Below are 26,999 nucleotides of genomic sequence, written 5' to 3' on the forward strand. Positions count from 1 at the left end.
TTTTGTAGTACTATTGTAGTAATATTGTAGTACTACTTATCAGTCTATTCTTCTACACACTGTATTCAGTACAGTAATGTATTTAATATCTTCGCTAGTCTCACTGTTCAAGGGAAGAAAGTGTGGTTTAGAACTAGTAGGTTAGACTGTCTCAGACTGAGCTGTTTAGTTGTAGAGGTCTGTCCCCCCAGAGGAACCCCGGGACTTATTGTTCTTGTTGTGTGGGGACAATTAGTGAGGTTGCACTCATGGGGAAGGTGATAGGCCTTGCACAACAGCTGCCTGTAATCCCTTCTACGCTGTCATATTCTGAGACACGTGTGTGTGCATTCTTTGCAGTACGTGGTAGTCAGGCATTGGTCCACGTGTATTGTGTGTGTGTTTCATGGGAATCTCCAGATCACATGATGGAAGCTAAGGGTAGGAGGTTACAGAGGGGTTTAGGGGGGATCCCAGTTTGGATTTCTGGTGTTCCCCCTGACTGAGTCACACACACACACCTCCCTCACATACACTCCAACATGCTCCCTCTTCTTCACTCTTATTTTCACCCACTCTACCTCTGTCTTACACACACACACATCCAGTGCATAGCTGTCTGAAGGACAGTGTGTGATTAGGTATGAGTGAGGCCAAAGCAGTGTGTGTGTTTCTGACTAGCAGACTCAAGGCCCTAGGATGTCTACTGATCCAAAACTTTACCGGAGACCTTACCAGGAACTGCACCGGAAACTTTACCGGGAAGGAGCGGGACTGGGGTTTGTTTACCAGGGCAGGATGCGGGTGTTCCGAAACCCAGGGGGCTGTAAGTACAGGACTGTGTGTGCGGGTACAGTAACGCTATCCTGGAGTGTGTGTGTCAGGTTACCACTATCTGTCCTAAAGCTGACAAGGACTAAAACTTGCCTCTGTACTATGTGTGTATTTGTGTGTTTGTGTATGTGTGTGGCTTTCAGAATTGGCTGTAGAATATTCCATGGAAGATAGAGAACATTCCAGCTAAAATTGTAATTTGTGTTTGTGATGCTGCTGTTCTCTGTGTAGTTCTTTCTCTCTGATCTCGTCTACAGGCTTCTGTTCCTTACAATGATGCTTGATTAGATCTCATCACTTCATTAGCTGAATTAATGTCATTAAATGAATAGGCCTATGCAGCCACAGCGGGATTGAGTTATAGTGATCTTGGAAGGCTGTAATAGACTTTCTCTATGCACACGCACGCACGCACGCACGCACGCACGCACGCACGCACACACACACACACACACACACACACACACACACACACACACACACACACACACACACACACACACACACACACACACACACACACACACGCACACACACACACACACTGTTTGTGGTGGTATTAAACAGTAACGGTGTATTGTGGTTGTAGAAGAGGAGAGGGGTTGTGTGTGCGTCTGTCTGTCTGTATGTCTGTCTGTCTGTCCATCTGTGTCTGTTGAGCGCTGGTGTTGCTGACCTAGATGCAGCGCTCCTAGTGGCCGGTGATTTTATTGCAGGAAAACTAAAATCACCTTTGCAACTAGAGGCGAAAAAACACACAGAAACACATACAAAACTCTAGTTCACCATTACTCCACACACAGAAACACATACAAAACTCTAGTTCACCATTACTCCACACACAGAAACACATACAAAACTCTAGTTCACCATTACTCCACAAACAGAAACACATACAAAACTCTAGTTCACCATTACTCCACACACAGAAACACATACAAAACTCTAGTTCACCATTACTCCACAAACAGAAACACATACAAAACTCTAGTTCACCATTACTCCACACACAGAAACACATACAAAACTCTAGTTCACCATTACTCCACACACAGAAACACATACAAAACTCTAGTTCACCATTACTCCACACACAGAAACACATACAACTCTAGTTCACCATTACTCCACAAACAGAAACACATACAAAACTCTAGTTCACCATTACTCCACACACAGAAACACATACAAAACTCTAGTTCACCATTACTCCACACACAGAAACACATACAACTCTAGTTCACCATTACTCCACACACAGAAACACATACAACTCTAGTTCACCATTACTCCACAAACAGAAACACATACAACTCTAGTTCACCATTACTCCACACACAGAAACACATACAAAACTCTAGTTCACCATTACTCCACACACAGAAACACATACAACTCTAGTTCACCATTACTCCACAAACAGAAACACACAAAACTCTAGTTCACCATTACTCCACACACAGAAACACATACAAAACTCTAGTTCACCATTACTCCACACACAGAAACACATACAACTCTAGTTCACCATTACTCCACAAACAGAAACACATACAAAACTCTAGTTCACCATTACTCCACACACAGAAACACATACAAAACTCTAGTTCACCATTACTCCACACACAGAAACACATACAAAACTCTAGTTCACCATTACTCCACACACAGAAACACATACAACTCTAGTTCACCATTACTCCACAAACAGAAACACACAAAACTCTAGTTCACCATTACTCCACACACAGAAACACATACAAAACTCTAGTTCACCATTACTCCACAAACAGAAACACACAAAACTCTAGTTCACCATTACTCCACACACAGAAACACATACAACTCTAGTTCACCATTACTCCACAAACAGAAACACACAAAACTCTAGTTCACCATTACTCCACACACAGAAACACATACAAAACTCTAGTTCACCATTACTCCACACACAGAAACACATACAACTCTAGTTCACCATTAGTCCACACACAGAAACACATACAACTCTAGTTCACCATTACTCCACAAACAGAAACACACAAAACTCTAGTTCACCATTACTCCACACACAGAAACACATACAAAACTCTAGTTCACCATTACTCCACACACAGAAACACATACAACTCTAGTTCACCATTACTCCACAAACAGAAACACACAAAACTCTAGTTCACCATTACTCCACACACAGAAACACATACAAAACTCTAGTTCACCATTACTCCACACACAGAAACACATACAACTCTAGTTCACCATTACTCCACACACAGAAACACATACAACTCTAGTTCACCATTACTCCACACACAGAAACACATACAACTCTAGTTCACCATTACTCCACACACAGAAACACATACAACTCTAGTTCACCATTACTCCACACATAGAAACACATACAAAACTCTAGTTCACCATTACTCCACACATAGAAACACATACAAAACTCTAGTTCACATTTACTCCACACACAGAAACACATACACAACTCTAGTTCACAATTACTCCACACACAGAAACACATACACAACTCTAGTTCACCATTACTCCACACACAGAAACACATACAAAACTCTAGTTCACCATTACTCCACACACAGAAACACATATAAAACTCTAGTTCACCATTGCTCCACACACAGAAACACATAAAAAGCTCTCCCTCGCCCTCCATTTGGAAAATCTGACCATGACTATCTTCCATAACTATCTTCCTGATGGCTTCATTAATAAGTGCATCGACGTCGTCTTCCCCACAGTGACCGTACGTACATATCTCAACCAGAAGCCATGGATTACAGGCAACATCCACACTGAGGTAAAGGCTGGAGCTGCAGCTTTCAAGGAGCGAGACACTAATCTGGACGCTTATAAGAAATCCTGCTATATGCCCTCAAACCATCAAACAGGCAAAGCGTCAATACAGGACCAAGATTGACTCCTACTACACCGGCTCTGAAGCTCGTTGGATGTGGCAGGGCTTGCAAACTATCACAGATTACAAATCAAATTGTATTTGTCACATGCGCCGAATACACCGTGAAATGCTTACTTACATACAAGCCCTTAACCAACACTACAGTTCAAGAAATAGAGTTAGGAAAGTAATGTTTTAAATAAAAAGTAATGAGGCTATATACAGGTGGTACCGGTACCGAGTCAATGTGCGGGGGCACAGGTTAGTCGAGGTAATTTGTACATGTAAGTAGGGGTAAAGTGACTATGCATAGATAATAAACAGCGAGTAGCAGCAGTGTATAAACAAAGGGTGGGGTGTGTCAATGTAAATAGTCTGGGTGACCATTTAATTAATTGTTCAGCATTCATATGGCTTGGGGATAGAGCCTTTTGGACCTTGTCTACAAAGGGAAACCCAGCCGCGAGCTGCCCAGTGACACAGTGACACAAGCCTACCAGACGAGCTCAATGCCTTCTATGCTCGCTTCGAAGCAACACAAAACCATGCATGAAAGCACCAGCTGTTCCAGACAACTGTGTGATCATGCCGATGTGAGTAAGACCTTAACATTCACAAGTTTGCAGGACCAAATGGATTACCAGGTGCAGAGCATTGATTCTCTTGCACTGGCTCTGTGCGCGCGCACGCACGCACGCACGCACGCACACACACACACACACACACACACACACACACACACACACAGAAGCTAAGCAGGGTTGTTCCTGGTCAGTCCCTGGATGGGAGACCAGGTGCTGCTAGAAGTGATGTTGGAGGGCCAGTAGGAGGCACTCTTTCCTCTTGTCCCCCAAAAAAATCAATATATCCCAATGCCCCAGGGCAGTGATTGGGGACATTGCCCTGTGTTGGCTGCAGTCTTTGTATAAAAGCATGAAAAAGCACTACATACGCTCACACACACAAATGCATATTGACGCCACAAACACACATTTTGTTGACACACTTTCTCACTCTTCACATACACTGCTGCTACTCTTTTTATTAAATATCCTGATTGCCTAGTCACTTTTTACCCATATCTACATGTACATATTACCTCAATAACCTCTAACTCTGCACATGGACTCAGTACCAGTGCTCCTTGTAGATAGTCCCATTATTGTTATTTTGTGTTTACAATTTCCCTTTTTTATTGAGTAAATGTTTCTTTGTTTTTAACTCTGTATTGTTGGGAAAGGGATCGTAAGTTAGCATTTCATTGTAAAGTCTACACCTGTTGTATTCAGTGCATTTGATTTGAGCTGTACATTTTTATCCTGTGATTAAGAGGTGCTACATGAGCAACCTGTCGCCTCTCTCTGATCTTCCATCTGCGGTGTGATTCACTCACTCACTCACTCACTCACTCACTCACTCACTCACAGACACACACACTTCAAACAGACGGAAATATCTCAACACAGTGTGTGTCCAGACCTCTGTGTGTCCAACTGAAACTCCCCTACCACACATCCGGATGGCACTGATACTCATCACGTAAAATCTGCTACACTAGCATGATGTATATCTATGTTCAGTATATGACAAGGTCTATACGGAAGTCCATAAGGGTGCTATAATGTACATACTACATACACTGAGTGCACAAAACATTAGGAAAACCTGCTCTATCCATGGCATAGACTGACCAGGTGAATCCAGGTGAAATCTCTGATCCCTTATTGATGTCACTTGTTAAATCCACTTCAATCAGTGCTGATGAAGGGGAGGAGATGGGTTAAAAACATTTTAAAGCCTTGAGACAATTCAGACATGGATTGGGTATGAGTGCCATTCAGAAGGTGAGTGCTTTCAATATCCTTGTGGAGTCCATGCCCCAACGAATTGAGTCTGTTCTGAGGGCAAAAGGCGGTGCAACTCAATATTAGGAAGGCGTTCCTAATGTTTTATACACTAGGTGTATGCTATAATGTACATAATGTATGTTGAAAATGTTCATATGGGTGTTGTAAAAACGTTTGGCTGTATATGAGCTCCATCCTGTTAGTGAGGTCTGGTGATGTGTACACATTTGCATACATAAGTGTGAAATTCCATATTTGGGCTTTGATGACATGAGCTGTGAAACAGGAGGGGGTGGAGCGGAGTTGGAGGGAGAGAGAGGGATAGGTGGAGAGTGATATCACATCTCTTTCCTACTGTTGGTGTGTCACTCTTCCTCCTCTTCCTCCTCTCTCTCTCTCACACACACTCTCTCTCTCACACTCTCTCTCGCTTTCAGGGAGAAAGAGAGAGGTGGAGAGAAGGACAGAGCAAAACCCTGAGAGAGATGAAGAGGAGCTAGAATGAGTGATGGAGATGAGAGACACACACACACACACACACACACACACACACACGCACACAGTGAGAAGTCATTCGTCACTGGGAGGTATCAGGAGGATTGGGGGTGGCACCATGGCAACTGCTTGGTTAACTGTCCGTGGTTGGTTTAGTGTGTGTGGAAGTTTAATTTGGAGTGTTGTGTGTGTGTAACCTGTGTGTATCTGTCCAACAGGAGGACGAGACTGTTAATGAGATCAACATCACCAACCATACCAAGGAGGGGTCAGAGAAGGGTGACCCTCGACAGTTCGAGCTCCGCAAGGTCCTAGGACAAGGCTCCTTTGGAAAGGTGTGTGTGTGTTTGTGTCATCAGCGTTTGATTTCTCATCTTCCACTGATGTCTCCATTAGTTATCCTAATGACAGAGAGTTGCTATAACAACCACATGGTAAGGCCCCTTCACACCTTGTCATCTTTATGAATTAACGATTGTGTGTGTGTCTGTGCGTGTGTGTTGATGTGTTTGTCGTTCATCTTTCACATTTTTCCCCCCGTTGCTGATTGCCATGCACACAAAAACACTGTATAATAAATGTTATCTTGTGTGTGTGTGTGTGTGTGTGTGTGTGTGTGTGTGTGTGTGTGTGTGTGTGTGTGTGTGTGTGTGTGTGTGTGTCTGTGTGTGTGTGTATATATATATATATATATATATATATATATATATATATATATAGGTGTTCCTGGTCAAGAAGACTACAGGTCCAGATACAGGACAGCTCTACGCCATGAAGGTTCTGAAGAAAGCCACACTGAAAGGTAGGGGATGGAGAGAGAGGGAGGTGGAGAAGGATAAATAAAGGAGGGATGGAGAGAGAGGGAGGTGGAGAAGGATAAATAAAGGAGGGATGGAGAGAGAGGGAGGTGGAGAAGGATAAATAAAGGAGGGATGGAGAGGAAGATGGAGGGAGGGGAGGTTTAGGGGGAGGGAGGGGAGGTTGACAGAAATTGAGAGAATGAGGGATGAAGGAGGGAGGGAGAGTTGTATGGAGGAGGGGAGGTAGAATGACAGAGAGGGGGAGAGAAAGAAAGATGGAGAAGGGGGGACAGAGAGAGGAGGAGAGAGGGCGGCTGGTGAGTTGGACAGAGAAAGGGGTGTTAGAGAGAGGAGAGAGAGAGGACGGCTGGTGAGTTGGACAGAGAGAGGGGAGGGAGAGAGAGGAGGAGAGAGGGCGGCTGGTGAGTTGGACAGAGAAAGGGGCGTTAGAGAGAGGAGAGAGAGAGGACGGCTGGTAAGTTGGACAGAGAGAGGGGAGGTAGAGAGAGGAGGAGAGAGAGAAGACAGCTGGTGAGTCAGACAGAGAGAGAGGAGGTAGAGAGAGGACGGCTGGTGAGTCAGACAGAGAGAGAGGAGGTAGAGAGAGGAGGAGAGAGGACGGCTGGTGAGTTGGACAGAGAAAGCGGCGTTAGAGAGAGGAGGAGAGAGAGAGGACGGCTGATGAGTTGGACAGAGAGAGGGGAGGTAGAGAGAGGAGGAGAGAGGACGGCTGGTGAGTTGGACAGAGAGAGGGGAGGTAGAGAGAGGAGGAGAGAGGACGGCTGGTGAGTTGGACAGAGGGAGAGGAGGTAGAGAGAGGAGGAGAGAGGACGGCTGGTGAGTTGGACAGAGAGAGAGGAGGAGAGAGGACGGCTGATGAGTTGGACAGAGAGAGGGGAGGTAGAGAGAGGAGGAGAGAGGACGGGTGGTGAGTTGGACAGAGAAAGGGGCGTTAGAGAGAGGAGAGAGAGAGGACGACTGGTGAGTCGGACGGAGAGTGGGGCGTTAGAGAGAGGAGGAGAGAGAGAGGACGGCTGGTGAGTTGGACAGAGAGAGGGGAGGGAGAGAGAGGAGTAGAGAGAGAGGACGGCTGGTGAGTCAGACAGAGAGTGGGGAGGTGGAGAGAGGACGACTGGTGAGTTGGACAGAGAGAAGGGAGATAGAGGAGAGATGTTTTCAGAGCAGAGAAAATCAACTCTGCTCTCCTGGAATCATGTCAGTGTGACGAACTATCAGGGCTTCACATTAGAATGGCAAGCCGAACGGTTGGGCGTTGGAGTGGTGAAATGTTCCACCTTTCATTTGAAGTTTGAGGTCAGCCAGCCCCTCCCTAAAAGTCACAAACCCCATGAACCTCTAGGCCTGGGTCTCCCCCTCTATTGGAATACAATGTCTCGTCATCCTGCGTAATATACACGAAAGCCATGTGTGTGAGAGGACTGCTTTATCTCAGAGAGAGCACCATCACCATCTGCTGGCTACAGACTGTACACACACTACATATTCACCTACAGTGGAGGGATTCAGCTACTTCTCTCTCTCTCTCTCTCTCTCTCTCTCTCTGTCTTTCTCTGTGTGTGTCTCTCTCTCTCTGTCTCTCTCTCTGTGTCTCTGTCTCTCTCTCTGTGTGTGTGTCTCTCTCTCTCTCTCGCTCCCTCTCTCTCTCTCTCTCTCTCTCTCTCTCTGTGTCTCTCTCTCTGTGTGTCTCTGTCTATCTCTCTCACTCTGTGTCTGTCTCTCTCTCTCTTTCTCTCTCTGTGTCTCTGTCTTTCTCTCTCTGTCTCTCTCGCTGTGTCTCTGTCTCTGTCTCTCTCTCTCTGTCTGTCTCTTTCTCTCTCTGTCTCTGTCTCTTTCTCTCTCTCTCTCTCTCTCTATCTCTGTGTCTCTGTCTCTCTCTCTCTGTCTCTGTCTCTTTCTCTCTCTCTCTCTCTCTCTATCTCTGTGTCTCTGTCTCTCTCTCTTTGTCTCTGTCTCTCTCTCTCACTCTCTGTGTGTGTCTCTCTCTCTCTGTCTCTCTCTCTCTCTCAATTCAATTAAATGTGCTTTATTGGCATGATGTAACAATGTACATATTGCCAAAGCTTATTTAGGATATTTACAATATAAAAATATATAAAATGAGAATCTAAATTGTCAACGGGACAACAGTAACAACAACAACCAAGGGTCAAAATGACCATACATTCAACAATAACAATAAGCATACAGTAGAGTACATGTGCATGTTGATTGGTCTGTCAGACACTGTCCCTCAACTTATGGCAGGCAGCAATGTAGTGCGCTCTCTCTCTCTCTCAATTCAATTCAACTCAATTCAATTCAAGGGGCTGTATTGGCATGGGAAACGTGTTAACATTGCCAAAGCAAGTGAGGTATTTATTTTCTCTCTCTCTCTCTCTCTCTGTCTCTCTCTCTCTGTGTCTGTTTCTCTCTCTTTTCTTGATTTGTTTTTTATTTTCCATTACTCATCAATCTAGCCAAATTACTTCCATGCCAAGAGAGAGATAGAGAGGGAGGGATAGATGGAGGTATAGGGGAATAGAGATGAGGTGAGTTGTTTGTTCCTAGAAGGATGTGTACTCTGTATGTATGTTTAATTAGTGTGTGTGTGTGTGTGTGTGTGTGTGTGTGTGTGTGTGTGTGTGTGTGTGTGTGTGTGTGTGTGTGTGTGTGTGTGTGTGTTGCAGTGCGTGACAGGGTGAGGACTAAGATGGAGAGAGACATTTTGGTGGAGGTCAACCATCCCTTCATCGTTAAACTGCACTATGGTGAGTTAGCCAATCACAGCTTAGTACTACAGTGAGGTAGCCAATCACAAAACAAGTCCTCTGGTAACCAATCAGATGTCTCTCCTCAGCGTTCCAAACAGAAGGGAAACTCTACCTCATCCTGGACTTCCTACGAGGAGGAGACCTCTTCACACGACTGTCTAAAGAGGTGAAGGCGTGTGGTGTGTGTGTGTGTGTGTGTGTGTGTGTGTGTGTGGGGGGGGGTCTCACCCTCCTCTCCTCTCTGTGTGTAGGTGATGTTCACAGAGGAGGATGTGAAGTTCTACCTGGCAGAGTTGGCCCTGGCGCTGGACCACCTTCACAGCCTGGGCATCATCTACAGAGACCTCAAACCAGAGAAGTACATACACACACACACACACACACACACACACACACACACACACAAACATACATACACACTCAGATTGTGTGTGTTGTTTAGTATCTTTGTCTAAAGATCCATTTCTGTCCTTTCAGCATTCTGCTAGACGAGGAGGGACACATCAAGCTGACAGGTGGGTAATATCAGACCTGTGTGTGTGTGTGTGTTTGTGTGTGAGAGTGTACTCTATGGATCATGTGTGTATTCTCACTGCAGACAATAAGGAGTCATGAGAACAAGCTTTACTCCTCTCTCTGTGTGTGTGTGTGTGCGTGTGTGTAGACTTCGGCCTCAGTAAGGAGTCTATAGACCATGAGAACAAGGCCTATTCGTTCTGTGGGACGGTGGAGTACATGGCTCCAGAGGTGGTCAACAGGAGAGGCCACACCACCAGCGCTGATTGGTGGTCCTACGGCGTGCTCATGGTGAGAGGGGCGGGGCCACACACCTTATATGGTTTATTTACCAGTTCCTTATTTGGGTTGTGTTACAGGTTGTAGTTAGGTTGTTTGTGTTGTAGTTAGGTTGTAGTTAGGTTGTTTGTGTTGTAGTTAGGTTGTTTGTATTGTAGTTACAGGTTGTAGTTAGGTTGTTTGTGTTGTAGTTAGTTAGGTTGTTTGTGTTGTGTTACAGGTTGTAGTTAGGTTGTTTGTGTTGTTGTTTGTGTTGTGTTACAGGTTGTAGTTAGGTTGTTTGTGTTGTGTTACAGGTTGTAGTTAGGCTGTTTGTGTTCTGTTACAGGTTGTAGTTGGGTTGTTTGTGTTGTAGTTAGGTTGTTTGTGTTGTAGTTAGGTTGTAGTTAGGTTGTTTGTGTTGTTGTTTGTGTTGTGTTACAGGTTGTAGTTAGGTTGTTTGTGTTGTGTTACAGGTTGTAGTTAGGTTGTTTGTGTTGTGTCTCTCCCAGTTTGAGATGCTGACCGGAACGCTACCATTCCAGGGGAAAGACCGCAAGGAGACCATGAACATGATCCTCAAGTGAGTCTCTTTGACAAGGTTGACCATTTGACCATTATCATCTCACTGGAGTAGTGTGTGTGTGTTCTATGCCAGCGGTTCCCAACCGTTTCTATTCCGGAGACTAGCAAATCTCTGTCAAAAGCTCTTTTCTGTTCCGGAGACCACCAAATCACTGTCAAAAGGTATTTTCTGTTCCGGAGACTAGCAAATCACTGTCAAAAGTTCTTTTCTGTTCCGGAGACTAGCAAATCACTGTCAAAAGCTCTTTTCTGTTCCGGAGACCACCAAATCTCTGTCAAAAGGTATTTTCTGTTCCGGAGACTAGCAAATCACTGTCAAAAGCTCTTTTCTGTTCCGGAGACCACCAAATCACTGTCAAAAGGTATTTTCTGTTCCGGAGACTACCAAATCTCTGTCAAAAGGTATTTTCTGTTCTGGAGACTAGCAAATCTCTGTCAAAATGTATTTTCTGTTCCGGAGACTACCAAATCACTGTCAAAAGGTATTTTCTGTTCCGGAGACTACCAAATCTCTGTCAAAAGGTATTTTCTGTTCTGGAGACTAGCAAATCTCTGTCAAAATGTATTTTCTGTTCCGGAGACTACCAAATCACTGTCAAAAGGTATTTTCTGTTCCGGAGACTACCAAATCACTGTCAAAAGGTATTTTCTGTTCTGGAGACTAGCAAATCTCTGTCAAAAGGTATTTTCTGTTCCGGAGACTAGCAAATCTCTGTCAAAAGGTATTTTCTGTTCCGGAGACTAGCAAATCTCTGTCAAAAGGTATTTTCTGTTCCAGAGACTACCAAATCTCTGTCAAAAGGTATTTTCTGTTCCGGAGACTAGCAAATCTCTGTCAAAAGCTCTTTTCTGTTCCGGAGACTAGCAAATCTCTGTCAAAAGGTATTTTCTGTTCCAGAGACTACCAAATCACTGTCAAAAGGTATTTTCTGTTCCGGAGACTACCAAATCACTGTCAAAAGCTCTTTTCTGTTCCGGAGACTACCAAATCACTGTCAAAGGCTATTGAGGACCACCAATGTTATCAGTGAATGTAACAGATTAAAGGCCTATTATTAACATTAGAAAAAAAGTTATGTAAAATTACTTATAATACCGTTAACAATCGCAATTGTTATTATTTTTGGAAGAAAACAAATCTGATAAAAAACTCAGAAGGTCTGTGGACCACAGGTTATAATGCTGAGGCAACCCAGGAGAAAGAGATGGGGATTCATATTACAAGAGGTATTTGGAGCACTCAGCAGGAGGGCAGGATGGATGGACAGACTATAAGAGTGATAAAAGCAGATAATGGAGCTAGCTAAGTGGAATGTTTGACATTTATGACGGAAAGGGGGAGAGAGATAAGGAGAGAAGGAGAGAGGGAGGGTGGAGGAGGAGAGAGATGGAATGAGAAAGAGAGGAAGGGTGCAGCAATGGGTGAGAGATATTTGAACACAGAGAATCATTTATCTCTCTCTCAGGGGAAAATGCTGAGAATGTTTGTTTGTCTCTCTCCGCTGCTGAGATCGTTTCTGTAAAACGCTGAGTTAGTTTCCTGTATGTATTACTGTATACTGTATAATGGACTTCAGCATTCAATCAGACTGAATACAGGTTGATATATGACGACTGTATCAATATGCACACTCTTTAATGTTCTCTATTTCCCCCTCTATCACTGCCTTCTCCTCTTCTGTATTCCTACCTGTCTTTCGTAACCTCCCTCTCTCTCTCTCTCTGTCACTCTCCTCAGGGCTAAGTTGGGGATGCCACAGTTTCTGAGTCCAGAAGCCCAGAGTCTCCTGAGGAACCTTTTCAAACGCAACCCTACTAACAGGCTAGGTAACACAATCTGATCTTAGGTCTGGGTTACGTTTTCCCCCTAATGGTTAAAGGTAGGGTTGGGGGAGTTTATATGATCCTAGATATCTGTTGAAGTGTAACTTCTTGTTCTGATCTCTGTAGGAGCCGGCCCAGACGGAGTGGAAGAGATCAAGAGACACCACTTCTACTGCACCATAGACTGGAACGTGAGTGATGTGACGTCTGTTCTCACTGCGTTTCAGACGCTGTAGTGTCAGTATATACCATATCATGTGTTCTCTATCTCTGTGTGTAGAAACTGTTCCGTAGAGAGCTCCACCCTCCCTTCAAACCTGCTACGGGACGACCGGACGACACCTTCTATTTCGACCCAGAGTTCACTGCTAAAACACCCAAAGGTACCCACACACATCTCTCCGTTCCTCCACCTGTCAATTACTCATTCATCTGTTGAATTTCAACCACTTGCTTGTCTTCTGTGTGTAGATTCCCCAGGGGTTCCACCCAGTGCCAACGCCCACCAGCTGTTCCGAGGATTCAGTTTCGTAGCCATAACAACAGAAGAAGAGGCACAACCACTACAGGCTACAATAGTAAAGGTATATATATATATATACATATATACATACACACACACACACACACACACACACACACACACACACACACACACACACACACACACACACACACACACACACACACACACACACACACACACACACACACACACACACACACACACACACACACACACACGAGCCCTGCATGAAATTTAAGCCCCAGCCCTACCCTTGCTCGCGACATTCAGGCCTTACTCTGCCCTGGCTCGATTGCTTCTGCCAAATTTAAGGCCCGGCCCTGCCCGAACACGAAATCAGAATTAACTTTCTCTCTGCTCATCTTTGTCTGTCCCCCGCTCTCTCCCTGCGCTGCTCCATGTGCTCTCTGTGTGTGAGTATCCACAGCAACGGCTCCGCTTGGCTGCTCACATGACGAGAGAGACAGAGAGAGACAGAGGCTGAGAGAGACAGAGGCTGAGAGAGCTGTTTGGTAGCTCTAAACTGTGATAAAACTCACGGAATATGATTATTTTCTGTGAAATGATCTCTGCTGTCGACTCGGATATATATTTTCTGAGGTTGATCTTGTATTTTACGAGGTTGAAGCACTTCTGACACCATTTTATCATCGTAAGATATGACTGCAGACACTGCGCTGCAGCGCTCCTAACCCTAACTCCTAACCCTAACTCCTAACCCTAACTCCTAACCCTAGCTCCTAACCCTAGCTCCTAACCCTAACTCCTAACCCTAACTCCTAACCCTAACTCCTAACTCCTAACCCTAGCTCCTAACTCCTAACCCTAGCTCCTAACCCTAGCTCCTAACCCTAACTCCTAACCCAAACTCCTAACCCTAACTCCTAACCCTAGCTCCTAACCCTAGCTCCTAACCCTAACTCCTAACCCTAGCTCCTAACCCTAGCTCCTAACCCTAGCTCCTAACCCTAACTCCTAACTCCTAACCCTAGCTCCTAACCCTAGCTCCTAACCCTAACTCCTAACCCTAGCTCCTAACTCCTAACCCTAGCTCCTAACCCTAGCTCCTAACTCCTAACCCTAGCTCCTAACCCTAACTCCTAACCCTAGCTCCTAACCCTAACTCCTAACCCTAACTCCTAACCCTAGCTCCTAACCCTAACTCCTAACTCCTAACCCTAGCTCCTAACCCCTAACCCTAGCTCCTAACCCTAACTCCTAACTCCTAACCCTAGCTCCTAACCCTAACTCCTAACCCTAGCTCCTAACCCTAACTCCTAACTCCTAACCCTAGCTCCTAACTCATAACCCTAACTCCAAACCAAATTCTAACCTTAACCCTAATCCCCCTAGAAATAGCATTTGACCTTGTTGGGACCAACAAAATGTCCCCAGTTGGTCAAATTTTTGTTTGTTTACTATTCTTGTGAGGACTTCTGGTCCCCAGAAGTATAGTTAAACACGTCCACACACACAGTCTTGTTATGTGTAGTTTGACATCTGTGTTGCTCATGTGTTTACGTAGCAGCTGCACAGAAATGTATCTCAGTTTTCTGAAGCATATGAAATGAAGGAGGATATAGGACTGGGATCATACTCTGTCTGCAAACGCTGCATACACAAGACCACTGGCATGGAGTACGCAGTCAAGGTGAGACACACAGCAGAAAGCATTGATATTGCCCATTGATTGTTAGTATTCAGAGCTATACATACATACAGTGCCTTGCGAAAGTATTCGGCCCCCTTGAACTTTGCGACCTTTTGCCACATTTCAGGCTTCAAACATAAAGATATAAAACTGTATTTTTTTGTGAAGAATCAACAACAAGTGGGACACAATCATGAAGTGGAACGACATTTATTGGATATTTAAAACTTTTTTAACAAATCAAAAACTGAAAAATTGGGCGTGCAAAATTATTCAGCCCCCTTAAGTTAATACTTTGTAGTGCCACCTTTTGCTGCGATTACAGCTGTAAGTCGCTTGGGGTATGTCTCTATCAGTTTTGCACATCGAGAGACTGATTTTTTTTCCCATTCCTCCTTGCAAAACAGCTCGAGCTCAGTGAGGTTGGATGGAGAGCATTTGTGAACAGCAGTTTTCAGGTCTTTCCACAGATTCTCGATTGGATTCAGGTCTGGACTTTGACTTGGCCATTCTAACACCTGGATATGTTTATTTTTGAACCATTCCATTGTAGATTTTGCTTTATGTTTTGGATCATTGTCTTGTTGGAAGACAAATCTCCATCCCAGTCTCAGGTCTTTTGCAGACTCCATCAGGTTTTCTTCCAGAATGGTCCTGTATTTGGCTCCATCCATCTTCCCATCAATTTTAACCATCTTCCCTGTCCCTGCTGAAGAAAAGCAGGCCCAAACCATGATGCTGCCACCACCATGTTTGACAGTGGGGATGGTGTGTTCAGCTGTGTTGCTTTTACGCCAAACATAACGTTTTGCATTGTTGCCAAAAAGTTCAATTTTGGTTTCATCTGACCAGAGCACCTTCTTCCACATGTTTGGTGTGTCTCCCAGGTGGCTTGTGGCAAACTTTAAACGACACTTTTTATGGATATCTTTAAGAAATGGCTTTCTTCTTGCCACTCTTCCATAAAGGCCAGATTAGTGCAATATACGACTGATTGTTGTCCTATGGACATAGTCTCCCACCTCAGCTATAGATCTCTGCAGTTCATCCAAAGTGATCATGGGCCTCTTGGCTGCATCTCTGATCAGTCTTCTCCTTGTATGAGCTGAAAGTTTAGAGGGACGGCCAGGTCTTGGTAGATTTGCAGTGGTCTGATACTCCTTCCATTTCAATATTATTGTTTGCACAGTGCTCCTTGGGATGTTTAAAGCTTGGGAAATCTTTTTGTATCCAAATCCGGCTTTAAACTTCTTCACAACAGTATCTCGGACCTGCCTGGTGTGTTCCTTGTTCTTCATGATGCTCTCTGCGCTTTTAACGGACCTCTGAGACTATCAAAGTGCAGGTGCATTTATACGGAGACTTGATTACACACAGGTGGATTGTATTTATCATCATTAGTCATTTAGGTCAACATTGGATCATTCAGAGATCCTCACTGAACTTCTGGAGAGAGTTTGCTGCACTGAAAGTAAAGGGGCTGAATAATTTTGCACGCCCAATTTTTCAGTTTTTGATATGTTAAAAAAGTTTGAAATATCCAATAAATGTCGTTCCACTTCATTATTGTGTCCCACTTGTTGTTGATTCTTCACAAAAAAATACAGTTTTATATCTTTATGTTTGAAGCCTGAAATGTGGCAAAAGGTCGCAAAGTTCAAGGGGGCCGAATACTTTCGCAAGGCACTGTAAGTGGTCTTGGTTTCAACTCCAACACATTTTTTGTGTGTGTGTGTGTGTGTGTGTGTGTGTTGCACCCAGATCATCAGTAAGGCTAAGAGAGATCCAACGGAGGAGGTGGAGATTCTACTGAGATACGGACAACATCCCAACGTCATCACACTGAAGGACGTGAGTCTCACACACGCACACACACACACACACACACACACACACACACACACACACACACACACACACACACACACACACACACACACACACACACACACACACACACACACACACACACACACAGGTACAGTTATAACCCTGTTGTCTCTGCTGTAGGTGTTTGATGATGGCAGGACAGTGTATCTGGTCACAGAGCTGATGAAGGGTGGAGAGCTGCTGGATAAGATACTGAGACAGAAGTTCTTCTCAGAGAGAGAAGCTAGTGCTGTCCTATACACCATCACCAAGACTGTTGAATACCTACACGTACAGGGGGTGAGTGTGTTTCATGTGTTTGTGTCGTTCAAGGACTTTCTTTTTACAGCATACCTAGTTCTCATTCAATGTGTCGACGTGGGTGTGATTGACTGATTGGTTGATAATTTACCAGGTGGTGCACAGGGACCTGAAGCCCAGTAATATCCTGTATGTGGATGAGAGTGGGAACGCTGAGTCCATCAGGATCTGTGACTTTGGTTTTGCCAAGCAGCTGAGAGCTGAGAACGGCCTGCTGATGACGCCGTGCTACACAGCTAACTTTGTAGCTCCAGAGGTATGTACCGTGACTCTCCCTCTCTCTGATGTTCTCTATGTGTGTGTACCCTCTCATCCACTAATCATACAATATGTGTTTACTAGGTGTTGAAGAAGCAGGGTTATGACGCTGCCTGTGACATCTGGAGTCTGGGAGTCCTACTCTACACCATGCTGACAGGGTAAGACTGTGTCTGTTTTATCTGTGTGAATATGGTTGTTTGTGTATTTGCAATTGTTTACCCTTCTCTCCTTTACTTTCCTCTCCAGGTTCACTCCATTTGCCAATGGTCTAGAGGACACTCCAGAGGAGATCCTGGCTCGGATCGGTAGCGGGAAGTTCTCTCTGACCGGAGGATACTGGAATTCTGTCTCAGCCGAGGCCAAGGTACACACACACCGAAGCCAAGGGAATGTTACCAACATTCAAACACGATATTCAATGGGGGATAATGTTGTAATGTTTTTGAACTCTGACCTGTAGGAGCTGGTGTCTAAGATGTTACACGTGGACCCCCACCAGCGTTTGACGGCTGGCCAGGTGTTGCGTCATCCCTGGGTCACACAACGCGACCAGCTGCCCAAATTCACACTCACCAGACAGGATGCTCCACACCTGGTCAAGGTAACACACATTCTGTCCCACTATATTTAGTTTTTTTCATATACAGTGATGTGTGTTGCAATATTTTAATGACTTCAAATAAAGTTTGATTTGATTTGTGCAGGGCGCCATGGCAGCAACCTACTCTGCCCTCAACAGGAACGTTCCACCTGTCCTGGACCCTGTGGGATGTTCCACTCTGGCCCAACGGAGGGGGGTGAAGAAACTCACATCCACTGCCCTCTGACCTTTAACCGTTCACCTCGGACTTATAACGTTGCTGGAGGTCTGTTCAGACAGACGGGCAGACCTGGTCCCTCAGGTGACCTGGACAGAACTCTGATGCACCTGGGACCCCTCTGGCCCTTCTCTGTTAGGAACTAACCCAGTGGTTTCCCCCCTGGTGCCAGAGATACAGAGTATGCAGGCTTTAGAACCAGTTAGGGCTAGAACTACAACCTGTAGCTCTGTTGGACCAGGGCTGGTGGTGACCACTAACATTGTATCGTCTCTCCAGTCTTTGCTTTGTACAATCAGCGTTGCCTCTAGATACTCAAGAGACACGTGTCAGGAACATGAATGTGCTGTATATAGATGTATGTGTGTATGTACTTCTGGGAACATTTGAGAGATACCTGCATATGCATTTAAGACCCAATTTATGATGAACTGTATAACTGTAGCTCTGTGTGTAAACCTTAAGTAGCCTCTTTAGTGACCGAGTCATTACAGGGACAAAACTAGTGATGTCATCAGAGTGAGAGCAAATGGGACCACTGACGATGCCCCCTATATTGAGACAAGCTCCTCCCAGTCAGCCACAACATCCAATCAGAGTGACGGGATTGAGGTCCAATCATGGCTTTGGTTAGGCCAGTCTGGGTACCGCCTACCCTGTCCACACCAACTCAGCTCTACAGACACTAAGGTAAACATTATCCTGGACCAGTGTTAAGCGGTGGTTAGCTGGGCAACGAGTCTGTGGCTTGCCCAGTGTGCATGTTGCTGCCTTATACAGTGCCCTCTGTAATTATTATTTTGTCTTCTATTGGCTCTATACTCAATAAGTTTGGATTTAAAATCAAACAATGACTGAGGTGAAAGTGAAGACTGTCAGCTTTCATTTGAGAGTATTTTCATTCTTATCCAGGTGAACCGTTTAGAAATTATAGCCCTTTTGTATTGAGACAAATTCACTTGTGTGTATTTTTTAAGCAGTCAAAAGTTAAGTAATTTGGTCCCATATTCATAGCACGCCTACATCAAGGTTGTGACTCTACAAACTTGTTGGATGCATTTGCTGTTTGTTTTGGTTGTGTTTTAGATTATTTTGTGCCCAATAGAAATGAATGCTAAAGAATGTAGTGGGTCATTTTGGAGGGACTTTGATTGTAAATAAGAATAGAACGTTTCTGAACACTTCTACATTAATATGGATGCTACCAATATCACAGATAATCAGGAATATATCGTGAGTAATGATGAGTGAGAAAGTCACAGATGCAAAAATATCATACCCACAAGACATGCTAACCTCTCACCATTACAATAGCAGGGGAGGTTAGCATGCATAGAATTGCTAACCTCCCCTGTTATTGTAATGGTGAGAGGTTAGCATGTTATATTCTTATTTACAATAAAAGTCCCTCCAAAATGACCCAATACATTCTTTAGTATTGATTTATATTGGGCACAAAATAATCTGAAACACAACCAAAACAAACAACAAATGTATCCAACAAATGTGTAGAGTCACAACCTTGATGTAGGCATTGCGTGCTAGGAATATGGGACCAAATACTTAACTTCGACTACTTTAATACACACAAGTGAATTTGTCCCAATACTATATACAAAAAGGGTACTATATACAAAAAGTACTGTCAGTTCTAAACGGTTCACCCGATAGGGATGAAAATACCCTCGAAATAAGGCAACAGTCTGCACTTTAACCTCATGGTCATGGTTTGATTTCCCAATAATCCCGGAGGACACTGTATTTCCTGGTTCCGAGGAGCATTTGAATGGATGAAGCTGTGAAGAGACTGAGTCTGGCACTGAACTGAACTGTCAATACTGTACTAGTACAGCACCTCAGGGTTCTGGGAGATGAAATACAATGCATTTTAGAAATCCATTAACTAAGTCATGTAAGCACACAGGTGGGGGTGGGAGAGGCCCTTGGATGTAGAAATATGTGGCTGGAATAGACATGATATTTTCTAATGAATTTAACCTGCTGTCTGGAATGATATGACAGTGTGGAAGTAATCCAGTATGTTACTGTCTGGAATGATATGACAGTTGTGGAGGTAATCCAGTATGTTACTGTCTGGAATGATATGACAGTGTGGAGGTAATCCAGTATGTTACTGTCTGGAATGATATGACAGTTGTGGAGGTAATCCAGTATGTTACTGTCTGGAATGATATGACAGTTGTGGAAGTAATCCAGTATGTTACTGTCTGGAATGATATGACAGTGTGGAGGTAATCCAGTATGTTACTGTCTGGAATGATATGACAGTTGTGGAGGTAATCCAGTATGTTACTGTCTGGAATGATATGACAGTTGTGGAAGTAATCCAGTATGTTACTGTCTGGGCCTGCTGGCACATGCTGACTTCTTGTCAATCCCTTTAAAGCGCCGTCTGTCTAATAGAATGAAGAAAACTGTAGCTATCAATGACTTGTAGCGGTATTATTGAACTCATGATCTGATTCTGGATCAGTAGTGAACTTCTACCTATTCAATTTCTCTCCCGCTGCTCTTCTGGATGTGTTGTAACACACACGGTCTTTGAGTTTCTGATTGACTGTTAAGTGTTTAGCTGTAAGGTTGTGTGTTTGAGCAGTTTGTATGTTGTTTTGAGAGTAGATGAGATGCATTGCTTCTCTCTTTGGGACGGTTTCCTGGACACAGATTGCACCTCGTCCTGGACTTAAAAGCAATTTCATTGGAGAATCGGTCCAAGACTAGGCACAATCTATGTCCGGGAAACCAGCCTTTTGTGTCCCAGTCTCTTTCCCCTGTCCCTGTGGAGATACAGTGTCCTTCCATCCATCCTGCTGCTACCGTCTCCTCTCTCTGGTTTTGTATCTCAGTGGAGTCACAGTAGGACTTTGTATTGAACATAATAAACAGGCCTTCAGTACACGACTGTGTTTTTCACTGACCAGTAAATACTATAGAAAGGCTTTTTATTCAGAGAGCATGTCAATAGTGTAGAGAACAAAGCATCAGACATTCAGTAATGGAACCAGTCGACATCAAAGTGCTCCTTGTTGGGCAGGGCTACAGTGTCATTCGGGTTCATCTCTATTGGCCAGAGAAAGTTCACTTGGCTTCCTATAGGACCAGAGAGTTGCTACTGTATACATAGGGTGTATTCAGTGAGGTGAAACATTCTTGTTGCAGATAGAAATGTAATAGAGTTGACACTATACCCTATCCTCCATGACAGACAACCCATATGTTTAACAAAGTATTTGTTCTATACAAAACATTTCTATGGCTATGTTGCACCCACTAAACCTACCCATAGTGCTGTACTACTCACCCTGGACTACTGTAGGAAATAAACAAGTGCAGATAAAGAGAAAAGTGCAGAACCAGAAGGAAAAATGGATTAAACCTCAAAGGATCAGGAATGGTCTAATAATACATCTCAACACCAACATTAACTCAGAAGAACTAAATTACATTTTATAAATGTGTGACTATCCCATTTTACGTAAAGATAATTACAGTTAATGTTGTGTAAGACAACTCTATAGATTAAACTGAATTCTCTCTATATTAGATTATGGATAGAAGGATAAATGCACATCATATAGGATATTATGGGGCTTATAAAGGGCTTACAACGTTTTAAAGACACCTGGCCTTCAAGGTAACAGTGACAAACAAATACTGTACATATGGCTCAGTCTTTTCAGTTTCCATCTACGTGAGCTGGTACCCGTGTCTCACTGGGCCGGCTCCAGGGGGCCTGCTCTCACCTGGGGCCAAAGCCAGGCCACTGGTACTTTTCAGCTGGCATTTACATAATGGCTAACTGTGAACTTTAACACCTTCTCACAGAGCAACTGTTTTGATGATGCAGAGGTTGTTGATTCTGGTACTACTGTCATTTCTCCTATTCGCTCTGTATCGATAAAACAGTTCATCTCCTGTAAAAACCAAGTACTAGATGTCTCTATTTAGAGGATTTGATCCCAGTCTCAGTGTTCTCCTGTACATAAATAGTCACTGATAAAGTTCCCAGGTCAGTTTTTCATGTCAGAGGGAGGGGTATGGTTATGGGACAAAGAGGAGGGGTTAAAGCACAGATTGAGATTCCATTTCTATGGTTATAAGTTCTTCTTCTTTGATGTGTCTTGTAGATGGGCGTGGTTCTCTTGTAGATGGGCGTGGTTCTCTTGTAGATGGGCGTGGTTCTCTTGTAGATGGGAGTGGTTATCTTGGAGATGGGTGTGGTTCTTGTAGAGAGGCAGGGTTGTTGTGTAGAGGGGCTGTACTATGATTCATTGTATTATCAGGTTTGTTGAGTTTCCCAGACTGCTGGTCTAGCTGCTCCTGGTTTCGTCTGAGAGAGTGGTTTCTCAGGTGGGCAGTGAGGCCCCTCTGGGTCAGCTGGTAGATGCGACACTCATAACAGTAGTAGGGTGTCACGGACAAGTGTCTAACCTGATGTTTTAGGAAGCTGTCGATCGAGTTAAAGGTTTTTCCACACTCCTCACAGTGTGGGACCCTGCCCGGGTGTTCCAAGTCATAGTGCTTTTTAGTTGTGTACTTTCGCAGGATCTCCAGTGAGCAGAAGGAGCAGCGGAACGTCAACTTGTGGACACTGGTATGACAACGAGAGTGCTTGTCCAGGCTAGTTTGGTTTCTGTAGTATATGTTGCAGAGTGGGCAGAAGAATTTCTTCTTATGGCTGGGTTGGTATTGATTCTGCTGCACCTGGGCTGTCAGGTAAGCATCATAAGCCTTCATCTTCTGCTCCTGGGCTCCCTGGGATTTCTGGGCTTTCTGGGCTTTCTGGGCTCGCTGGGATTTCTGGGCTTTCTGGGCTTTCAGGTAAGCATCATAGGCCTTCATCTTCTGCTCCTGGGCTCCCTGGGATTTCTGGATAGTCTCCAAGGCCGCCTTCTTCTTCTTGTCATCCTTTACACGGTGGAAGCGGATGTGATTCCACAGGGACCTCTTAGTTGTGTAGTGTTTGGGGCAGAGTGGCACTGGGCAGGTGTATTTTGCATCATTGCAGCAGCCGGTCTTGTGCTCCATTAACTCACTTCGGGACTGGAAGGTGTTGCTGCACTGTGGGCAGCGGAACCCTGCCACTCTCTTCTTTCGCTTCTTCTCTTCTTCCTCCACAGTCTGACCTTTCTGTCTCTCCCGCTCTTCCTCCCTCGCCCTCTCTGCAATCATCTTCCACTCATCTTCCTCTGTTTTCTTCCTCTCTTGCTCCCATCTCCACCACTGCGGCCCCGGGAGCTTTTTTCGTCTCCCTTTTTTCACCCACATCCCTTCCATTCTGCCCTCTCCCCTCTCCTCTATCCTCCATCCCTCCTCCTTCTCCTCCCCTAACACATATTCCCTCCATCCCTCCTCCTCCTTCTCCTCCTCCTCTCCTAACACATATTCCCTCCATTCCTCCTCCTCTGGTTTTGAGTTTTCTATCACAAACACCTCCACCTCATGCGCCGTCACATTCATTTTCTCCATCATCCATTCTTTCATTCTGCCCTTTCCCTTCATCCTCTCTTCCCTGTGAATCTCTGTTACCATGGCATCATAGCCTCCATCTTGGTGAGAGTGTGAGTATTCCATCCCATACTCTCCTCCCTCTTTCTTCCTTCCTCCTGTGTGTGAGTCTCCTATTTTCACCACTCTAATCTGGTCATAGCTCCCTGCAATGCTCGCGTCCTGCCCAACATTTTCCTCTTTGATTGAACTAAACGACTTCTTGATTGAACCCAACAAATTGTTTGAGCGATTCACCTGCGAGTCCACCTCCCTGTCCACTGGCTCCTCCTTGATGCCAGTCTTTTTTACTTCCAACATCCCAGTCCCCTTTGCACTCTCAGCGGACACCTGTGAGATGGACAAGAAGTGTTTCATTATTTAATTTAAGTTACAGTGTTTGGGCTACACTTGGTTTAAGCCTGGAAGACACATTTTATATGGCCATAAAGTTTAAGAACAAAAAAATACTATAAGAACAAAAAATATGATTTGTTGGTGGTGTGGAGTGGGAAAGGTGAAAGACATGAACTACTTAATTGGCGGCAAATTTTTAAAGCATTGCGCCGCCATCTTCTTTACTATAGGGCAATTCCATGGTAACAGAATTGTGCTGAAACTTACATTGTTCACATAAAATGTATGCCACACAAAAACCCATTGATTTCAAAAGTTTAACAAACCATAAAACTATGCACAAGGACTACTTTTAAAGAAGTACACTGATTTTTACAATAACACATTTACTGGAAGAACTGTCAAGATGCCAAGTTTGGTCAAATCATTTTGGTAAAATCTCTGTTTTTTGTGTGTCCACATTTTCCAAAACTGCCAAATATCTGCTCCAGATTTAGACTGGACCAGACCAAATCTGAACCAATCACAGACGTTTATGTTTCACAAGTTTGTACAGACAAAGTACAGCACTCTAGAGTACAGTACAGTAGTGTACTCAAATTTAGTGTGCTCTGTGTACTGTACAATACTCTACTTTTCTTTACTGTACTCTACTGTCCAAATTTGTGAACCCAACTGTCGTTTGTGACTACTACGATTTCCCATTGTAGCCAATTCAATTGCTGAAATTCCGTTACTGATTTGATAACGGATTTCAAGTTCTAATCAATAAAAAAATTCCTAAACAAAACTGATTTCAGTAAAAACACTAACTAATTGATAGGCCTACCTTTACTTGTTACTTCTGTAAACTTTCACTATCCTTCCTCCTCATGAGGGAGAGAAATTAGAAAATATCTTAAAGATACAGTATGTGGATTTTTGGTAATGGAATTTCAAGCCACAGCGCAATGTTTCTTAAACTTACAAAAGGCAACATTTCGGCAAGTGTTAATATTAGTTGGCAACGGTCTTTACGTTAACATATTAACGTATTTTGATGTATTTCTAATACCTTTTAAGACTTTTTCTTGCAGATGTTTTCTAAGACCTCTTTTCCATCTGTTTGACCAGAAATCAAAGCCTTTGCTTTATGACTCCCACTTTGGTAGTCAATTATTACCATGCACATGATTAAAATAGGATTTCCTGCATATAGAAATTACAGTTTTTGTTTTCAACATTCATCATAGGTAACTTAAATTCTAGTTTTATTATTCAAACAGTTGAGAGTATGTGTCTCCTAGCAGACACTTCAGTATCCTTGTCACTTCAGAGAGCTGTGCGTGTGTGTGTACAATTATATTAATTTTACAGATGGCAGAGAAAAGCAGAGAACCAGTGTGGGACTATTACATTGAATTGGCACCAGGGAAAGCAAGGTGTCTTATTTGTGATAAAGATGTAAGCATGGGGTCAGCAACGGCTAAATCAAAACATACCACTAACCTAGGGAATCACCTTAACACCCATCCAAAAGCCCATAAGGAATCACCTTAGGAACACCCATCCAAAAGCCCATAAGGAAGCAATGATGAAAAATGCAAACGCAAATTCTTCACAAGGAAAAAGGATACAGACACGTCAGACATCGCAGGGTACAATCTTACAACTGTTTAATAAACAAGCAAAATGGCCAAGAAGATGGATGAAGCAATTATTGAGATGATTGCCACTGACAACCAGCCATTCACAGTGGTGTCTGATGTTGGTTTTCCGAGGCTGAACCCCGGTACAGGATCAAAGATGAAAAATTATACCGCGCAGAAATGCTAGATAAAACACATTAAAAAGAGTTGTGATGAAAGTGAAGAATCTGGTGGCACCAGTGAACGCTCCACACATGGCATTCACAACTGACTGCTGGTCAGGCACTACAGAGTCCCTGATGAGCCTTACTGGACATATCATTGACAATATTTGGACAAGAAAGCAGGTTGTGCTGAAAGTCAAGACTGTGACTGGATCACACACAGGAAACTACATCAGAGAGATGTTTTTGACCATGTTGGAATACTGGGAAATCTACACAGGGACGTGTAGTGCTGGTCCTCAGAGACAGTGGGGCAAACATGGTGAAAGGTATGAGACTGGCAGATCTTCCAGACTTCAGCTGCAGTGCACACACCCTATAGCTTGTAATCAATGATGGACTATCCAGTCAGAGAGCTGTGCTAGACATTATTCTCATGTTGAAGAGCTGTGCATCTCACTTTGACCACTCTGTACTGGCTGTTAGAGCCGATTTGGACATATTTGTTTAAAAGACTGAACATACGGAGCTCCATGTACATCTGTGTAAATATAGTAAATATTAATGTACATGATGAAATATTAGGTACGTACCTTTATGATTTATATTTACCTGATTGAGATATATTCATTTGTTATTGTAATTCAGTTTTGGCCCCCCCTCTTGCCCATTCATTGTATTGTGGTAAGTGTGTTAGGATAAAGGCAGGAAGTCCTTGCTAGATGCAGGAGCGGTATAGTTTTTTGACCAGACGACCGACCGACCGACCGACCGGACGGACGGACGGACGGACGGACGGACAGACAGACAGACAGACAGACAGGTCATATTATGTATTTTCCATATGCTTTAAGTTGATTGGAGAATCATTTCTTTGTTAGATATAAGAAGAATAAACATTTTTGTTGCACCATATCCCTGGATGGCATTGAATGTTTGGCCGTTTGGAAACCTTGAGTGTGGACTGTATGCGTACCAAACAACCCCGCTTCAGGCTAGGGCAGTGGCTAAGGTTAGAGGAAAGGAAGCCACTACACTGGCCAAACAGAGGCTGAGGGCCA

The 26,999-nt window shown here is 44.0% G+C and overlaps 1 protein-coding gene and 1 long non-coding RNA gene across 3 annotated transcripts in view; both read left to right on the top strand.

The window, feature by feature from the left end:
- LOC139420284 (ribosomal protein S6 kinase alpha-3-like) overlaps nucleotides 1–18,753 on the top strand; it is a 33,298-nt gene extending 14,545 nt beyond the window's left edge. The window contains exons 1-21 of one of the 2 annotated variants that reach the window (XM_071170192.1): nucleotides 619–805; nucleotides 6,300–6,416; nucleotides 6,802–6,883; nucleotides 9,569–9,649; nucleotides 9,739–9,818; nucleotides 9,904–10,010; nucleotides 10,130–10,167; nucleotides 10,317–10,459; nucleotides 10,939–11,009; nucleotides 12,750–12,838; nucleotides 12,962–13,026; nucleotides 13,116–13,218; nucleotides 13,307–13,419; nucleotides 14,887–15,012; nucleotides 16,774–16,863; nucleotides 17,023–17,181; nucleotides 17,297–17,458; nucleotides 17,545–17,621; nucleotides 17,710–17,827; nucleotides 17,924–18,064; nucleotides 18,168–18,469. In XM_071170192.1, the coding sequence (XP_071026293.1) occupies nucleotides 623–805; nucleotides 6,300–6,416; nucleotides 6,802–6,883; nucleotides 9,569–9,649; nucleotides 9,739–9,818; nucleotides 9,904–10,010; nucleotides 10,130–10,167; nucleotides 10,317–10,459; nucleotides 10,939–11,009; nucleotides 12,750–12,838; nucleotides 12,962–13,026; nucleotides 13,116–13,218; nucleotides 13,307–13,419; nucleotides 14,887–15,012; nucleotides 16,774–16,863; nucleotides 17,023–17,181; nucleotides 17,297–17,458; nucleotides 17,545–17,621; nucleotides 17,710–17,827; nucleotides 17,924–18,064; nucleotides 18,168–18,290 (2,268 nt within the window). In that variant the 5' untranslated portion in view covers nucleotides 619–622 and the 3' untranslated portion in view covers nucleotides 18,291–18,469. Of the gene's footprint in view, nucleotides 1–618; nucleotides 806–6,299; nucleotides 6,417–6,801; nucleotides 6,884–9,568; nucleotides 9,650–9,738; nucleotides 9,819–9,903; nucleotides 10,011–10,129; nucleotides 10,168–10,316; nucleotides 10,460–10,938; nucleotides 11,010–12,749; nucleotides 12,839–12,961; nucleotides 13,027–13,115; nucleotides 13,219–13,306; nucleotides 13,420–14,886; nucleotides 15,013–16,773; nucleotides 16,864–17,022; nucleotides 17,182–17,296; nucleotides 17,459–17,544; nucleotides 17,622–17,709; nucleotides 17,828–17,923; nucleotides 18,065–18,167 lie in introns of those variants that run through there. The other variant, XM_071170193.1, reaches the window with a different exon arrangement.
- Nucleotides 18,754–19,791: 1,038 nt separating this feature from the next.
- LOC139420285 (uncharacterized) lies at nucleotides 19,792–20,811 on the top strand. The gene is made up of 2 exons (XR_011635490.1): nucleotides 19,792–20,569; nucleotides 20,616–20,811. It is a non-coding gene; the product is annotated as an uncharacterized lncRNA (long non-coding RNA).
- Nucleotides 20,812–26,999: the final 6,188 nt, after the last annotated feature.

The sequence above is a fragment of the Oncorhynchus clarkii genome, chromosome 11 (assembly GCF_045791955.1).
Source record: "Oncorhynchus clarkii lewisi isolate Uvic-CL-2024 chromosome 11, UVic_Ocla_1.0, whole genome shotgun sequence".
NCBI classification, from domain to species: Eukaryota; Metazoa; Chordata; class Actinopteri; order Salmoniformes; family Salmonidae; genus Oncorhynchus; species Oncorhynchus clarkii.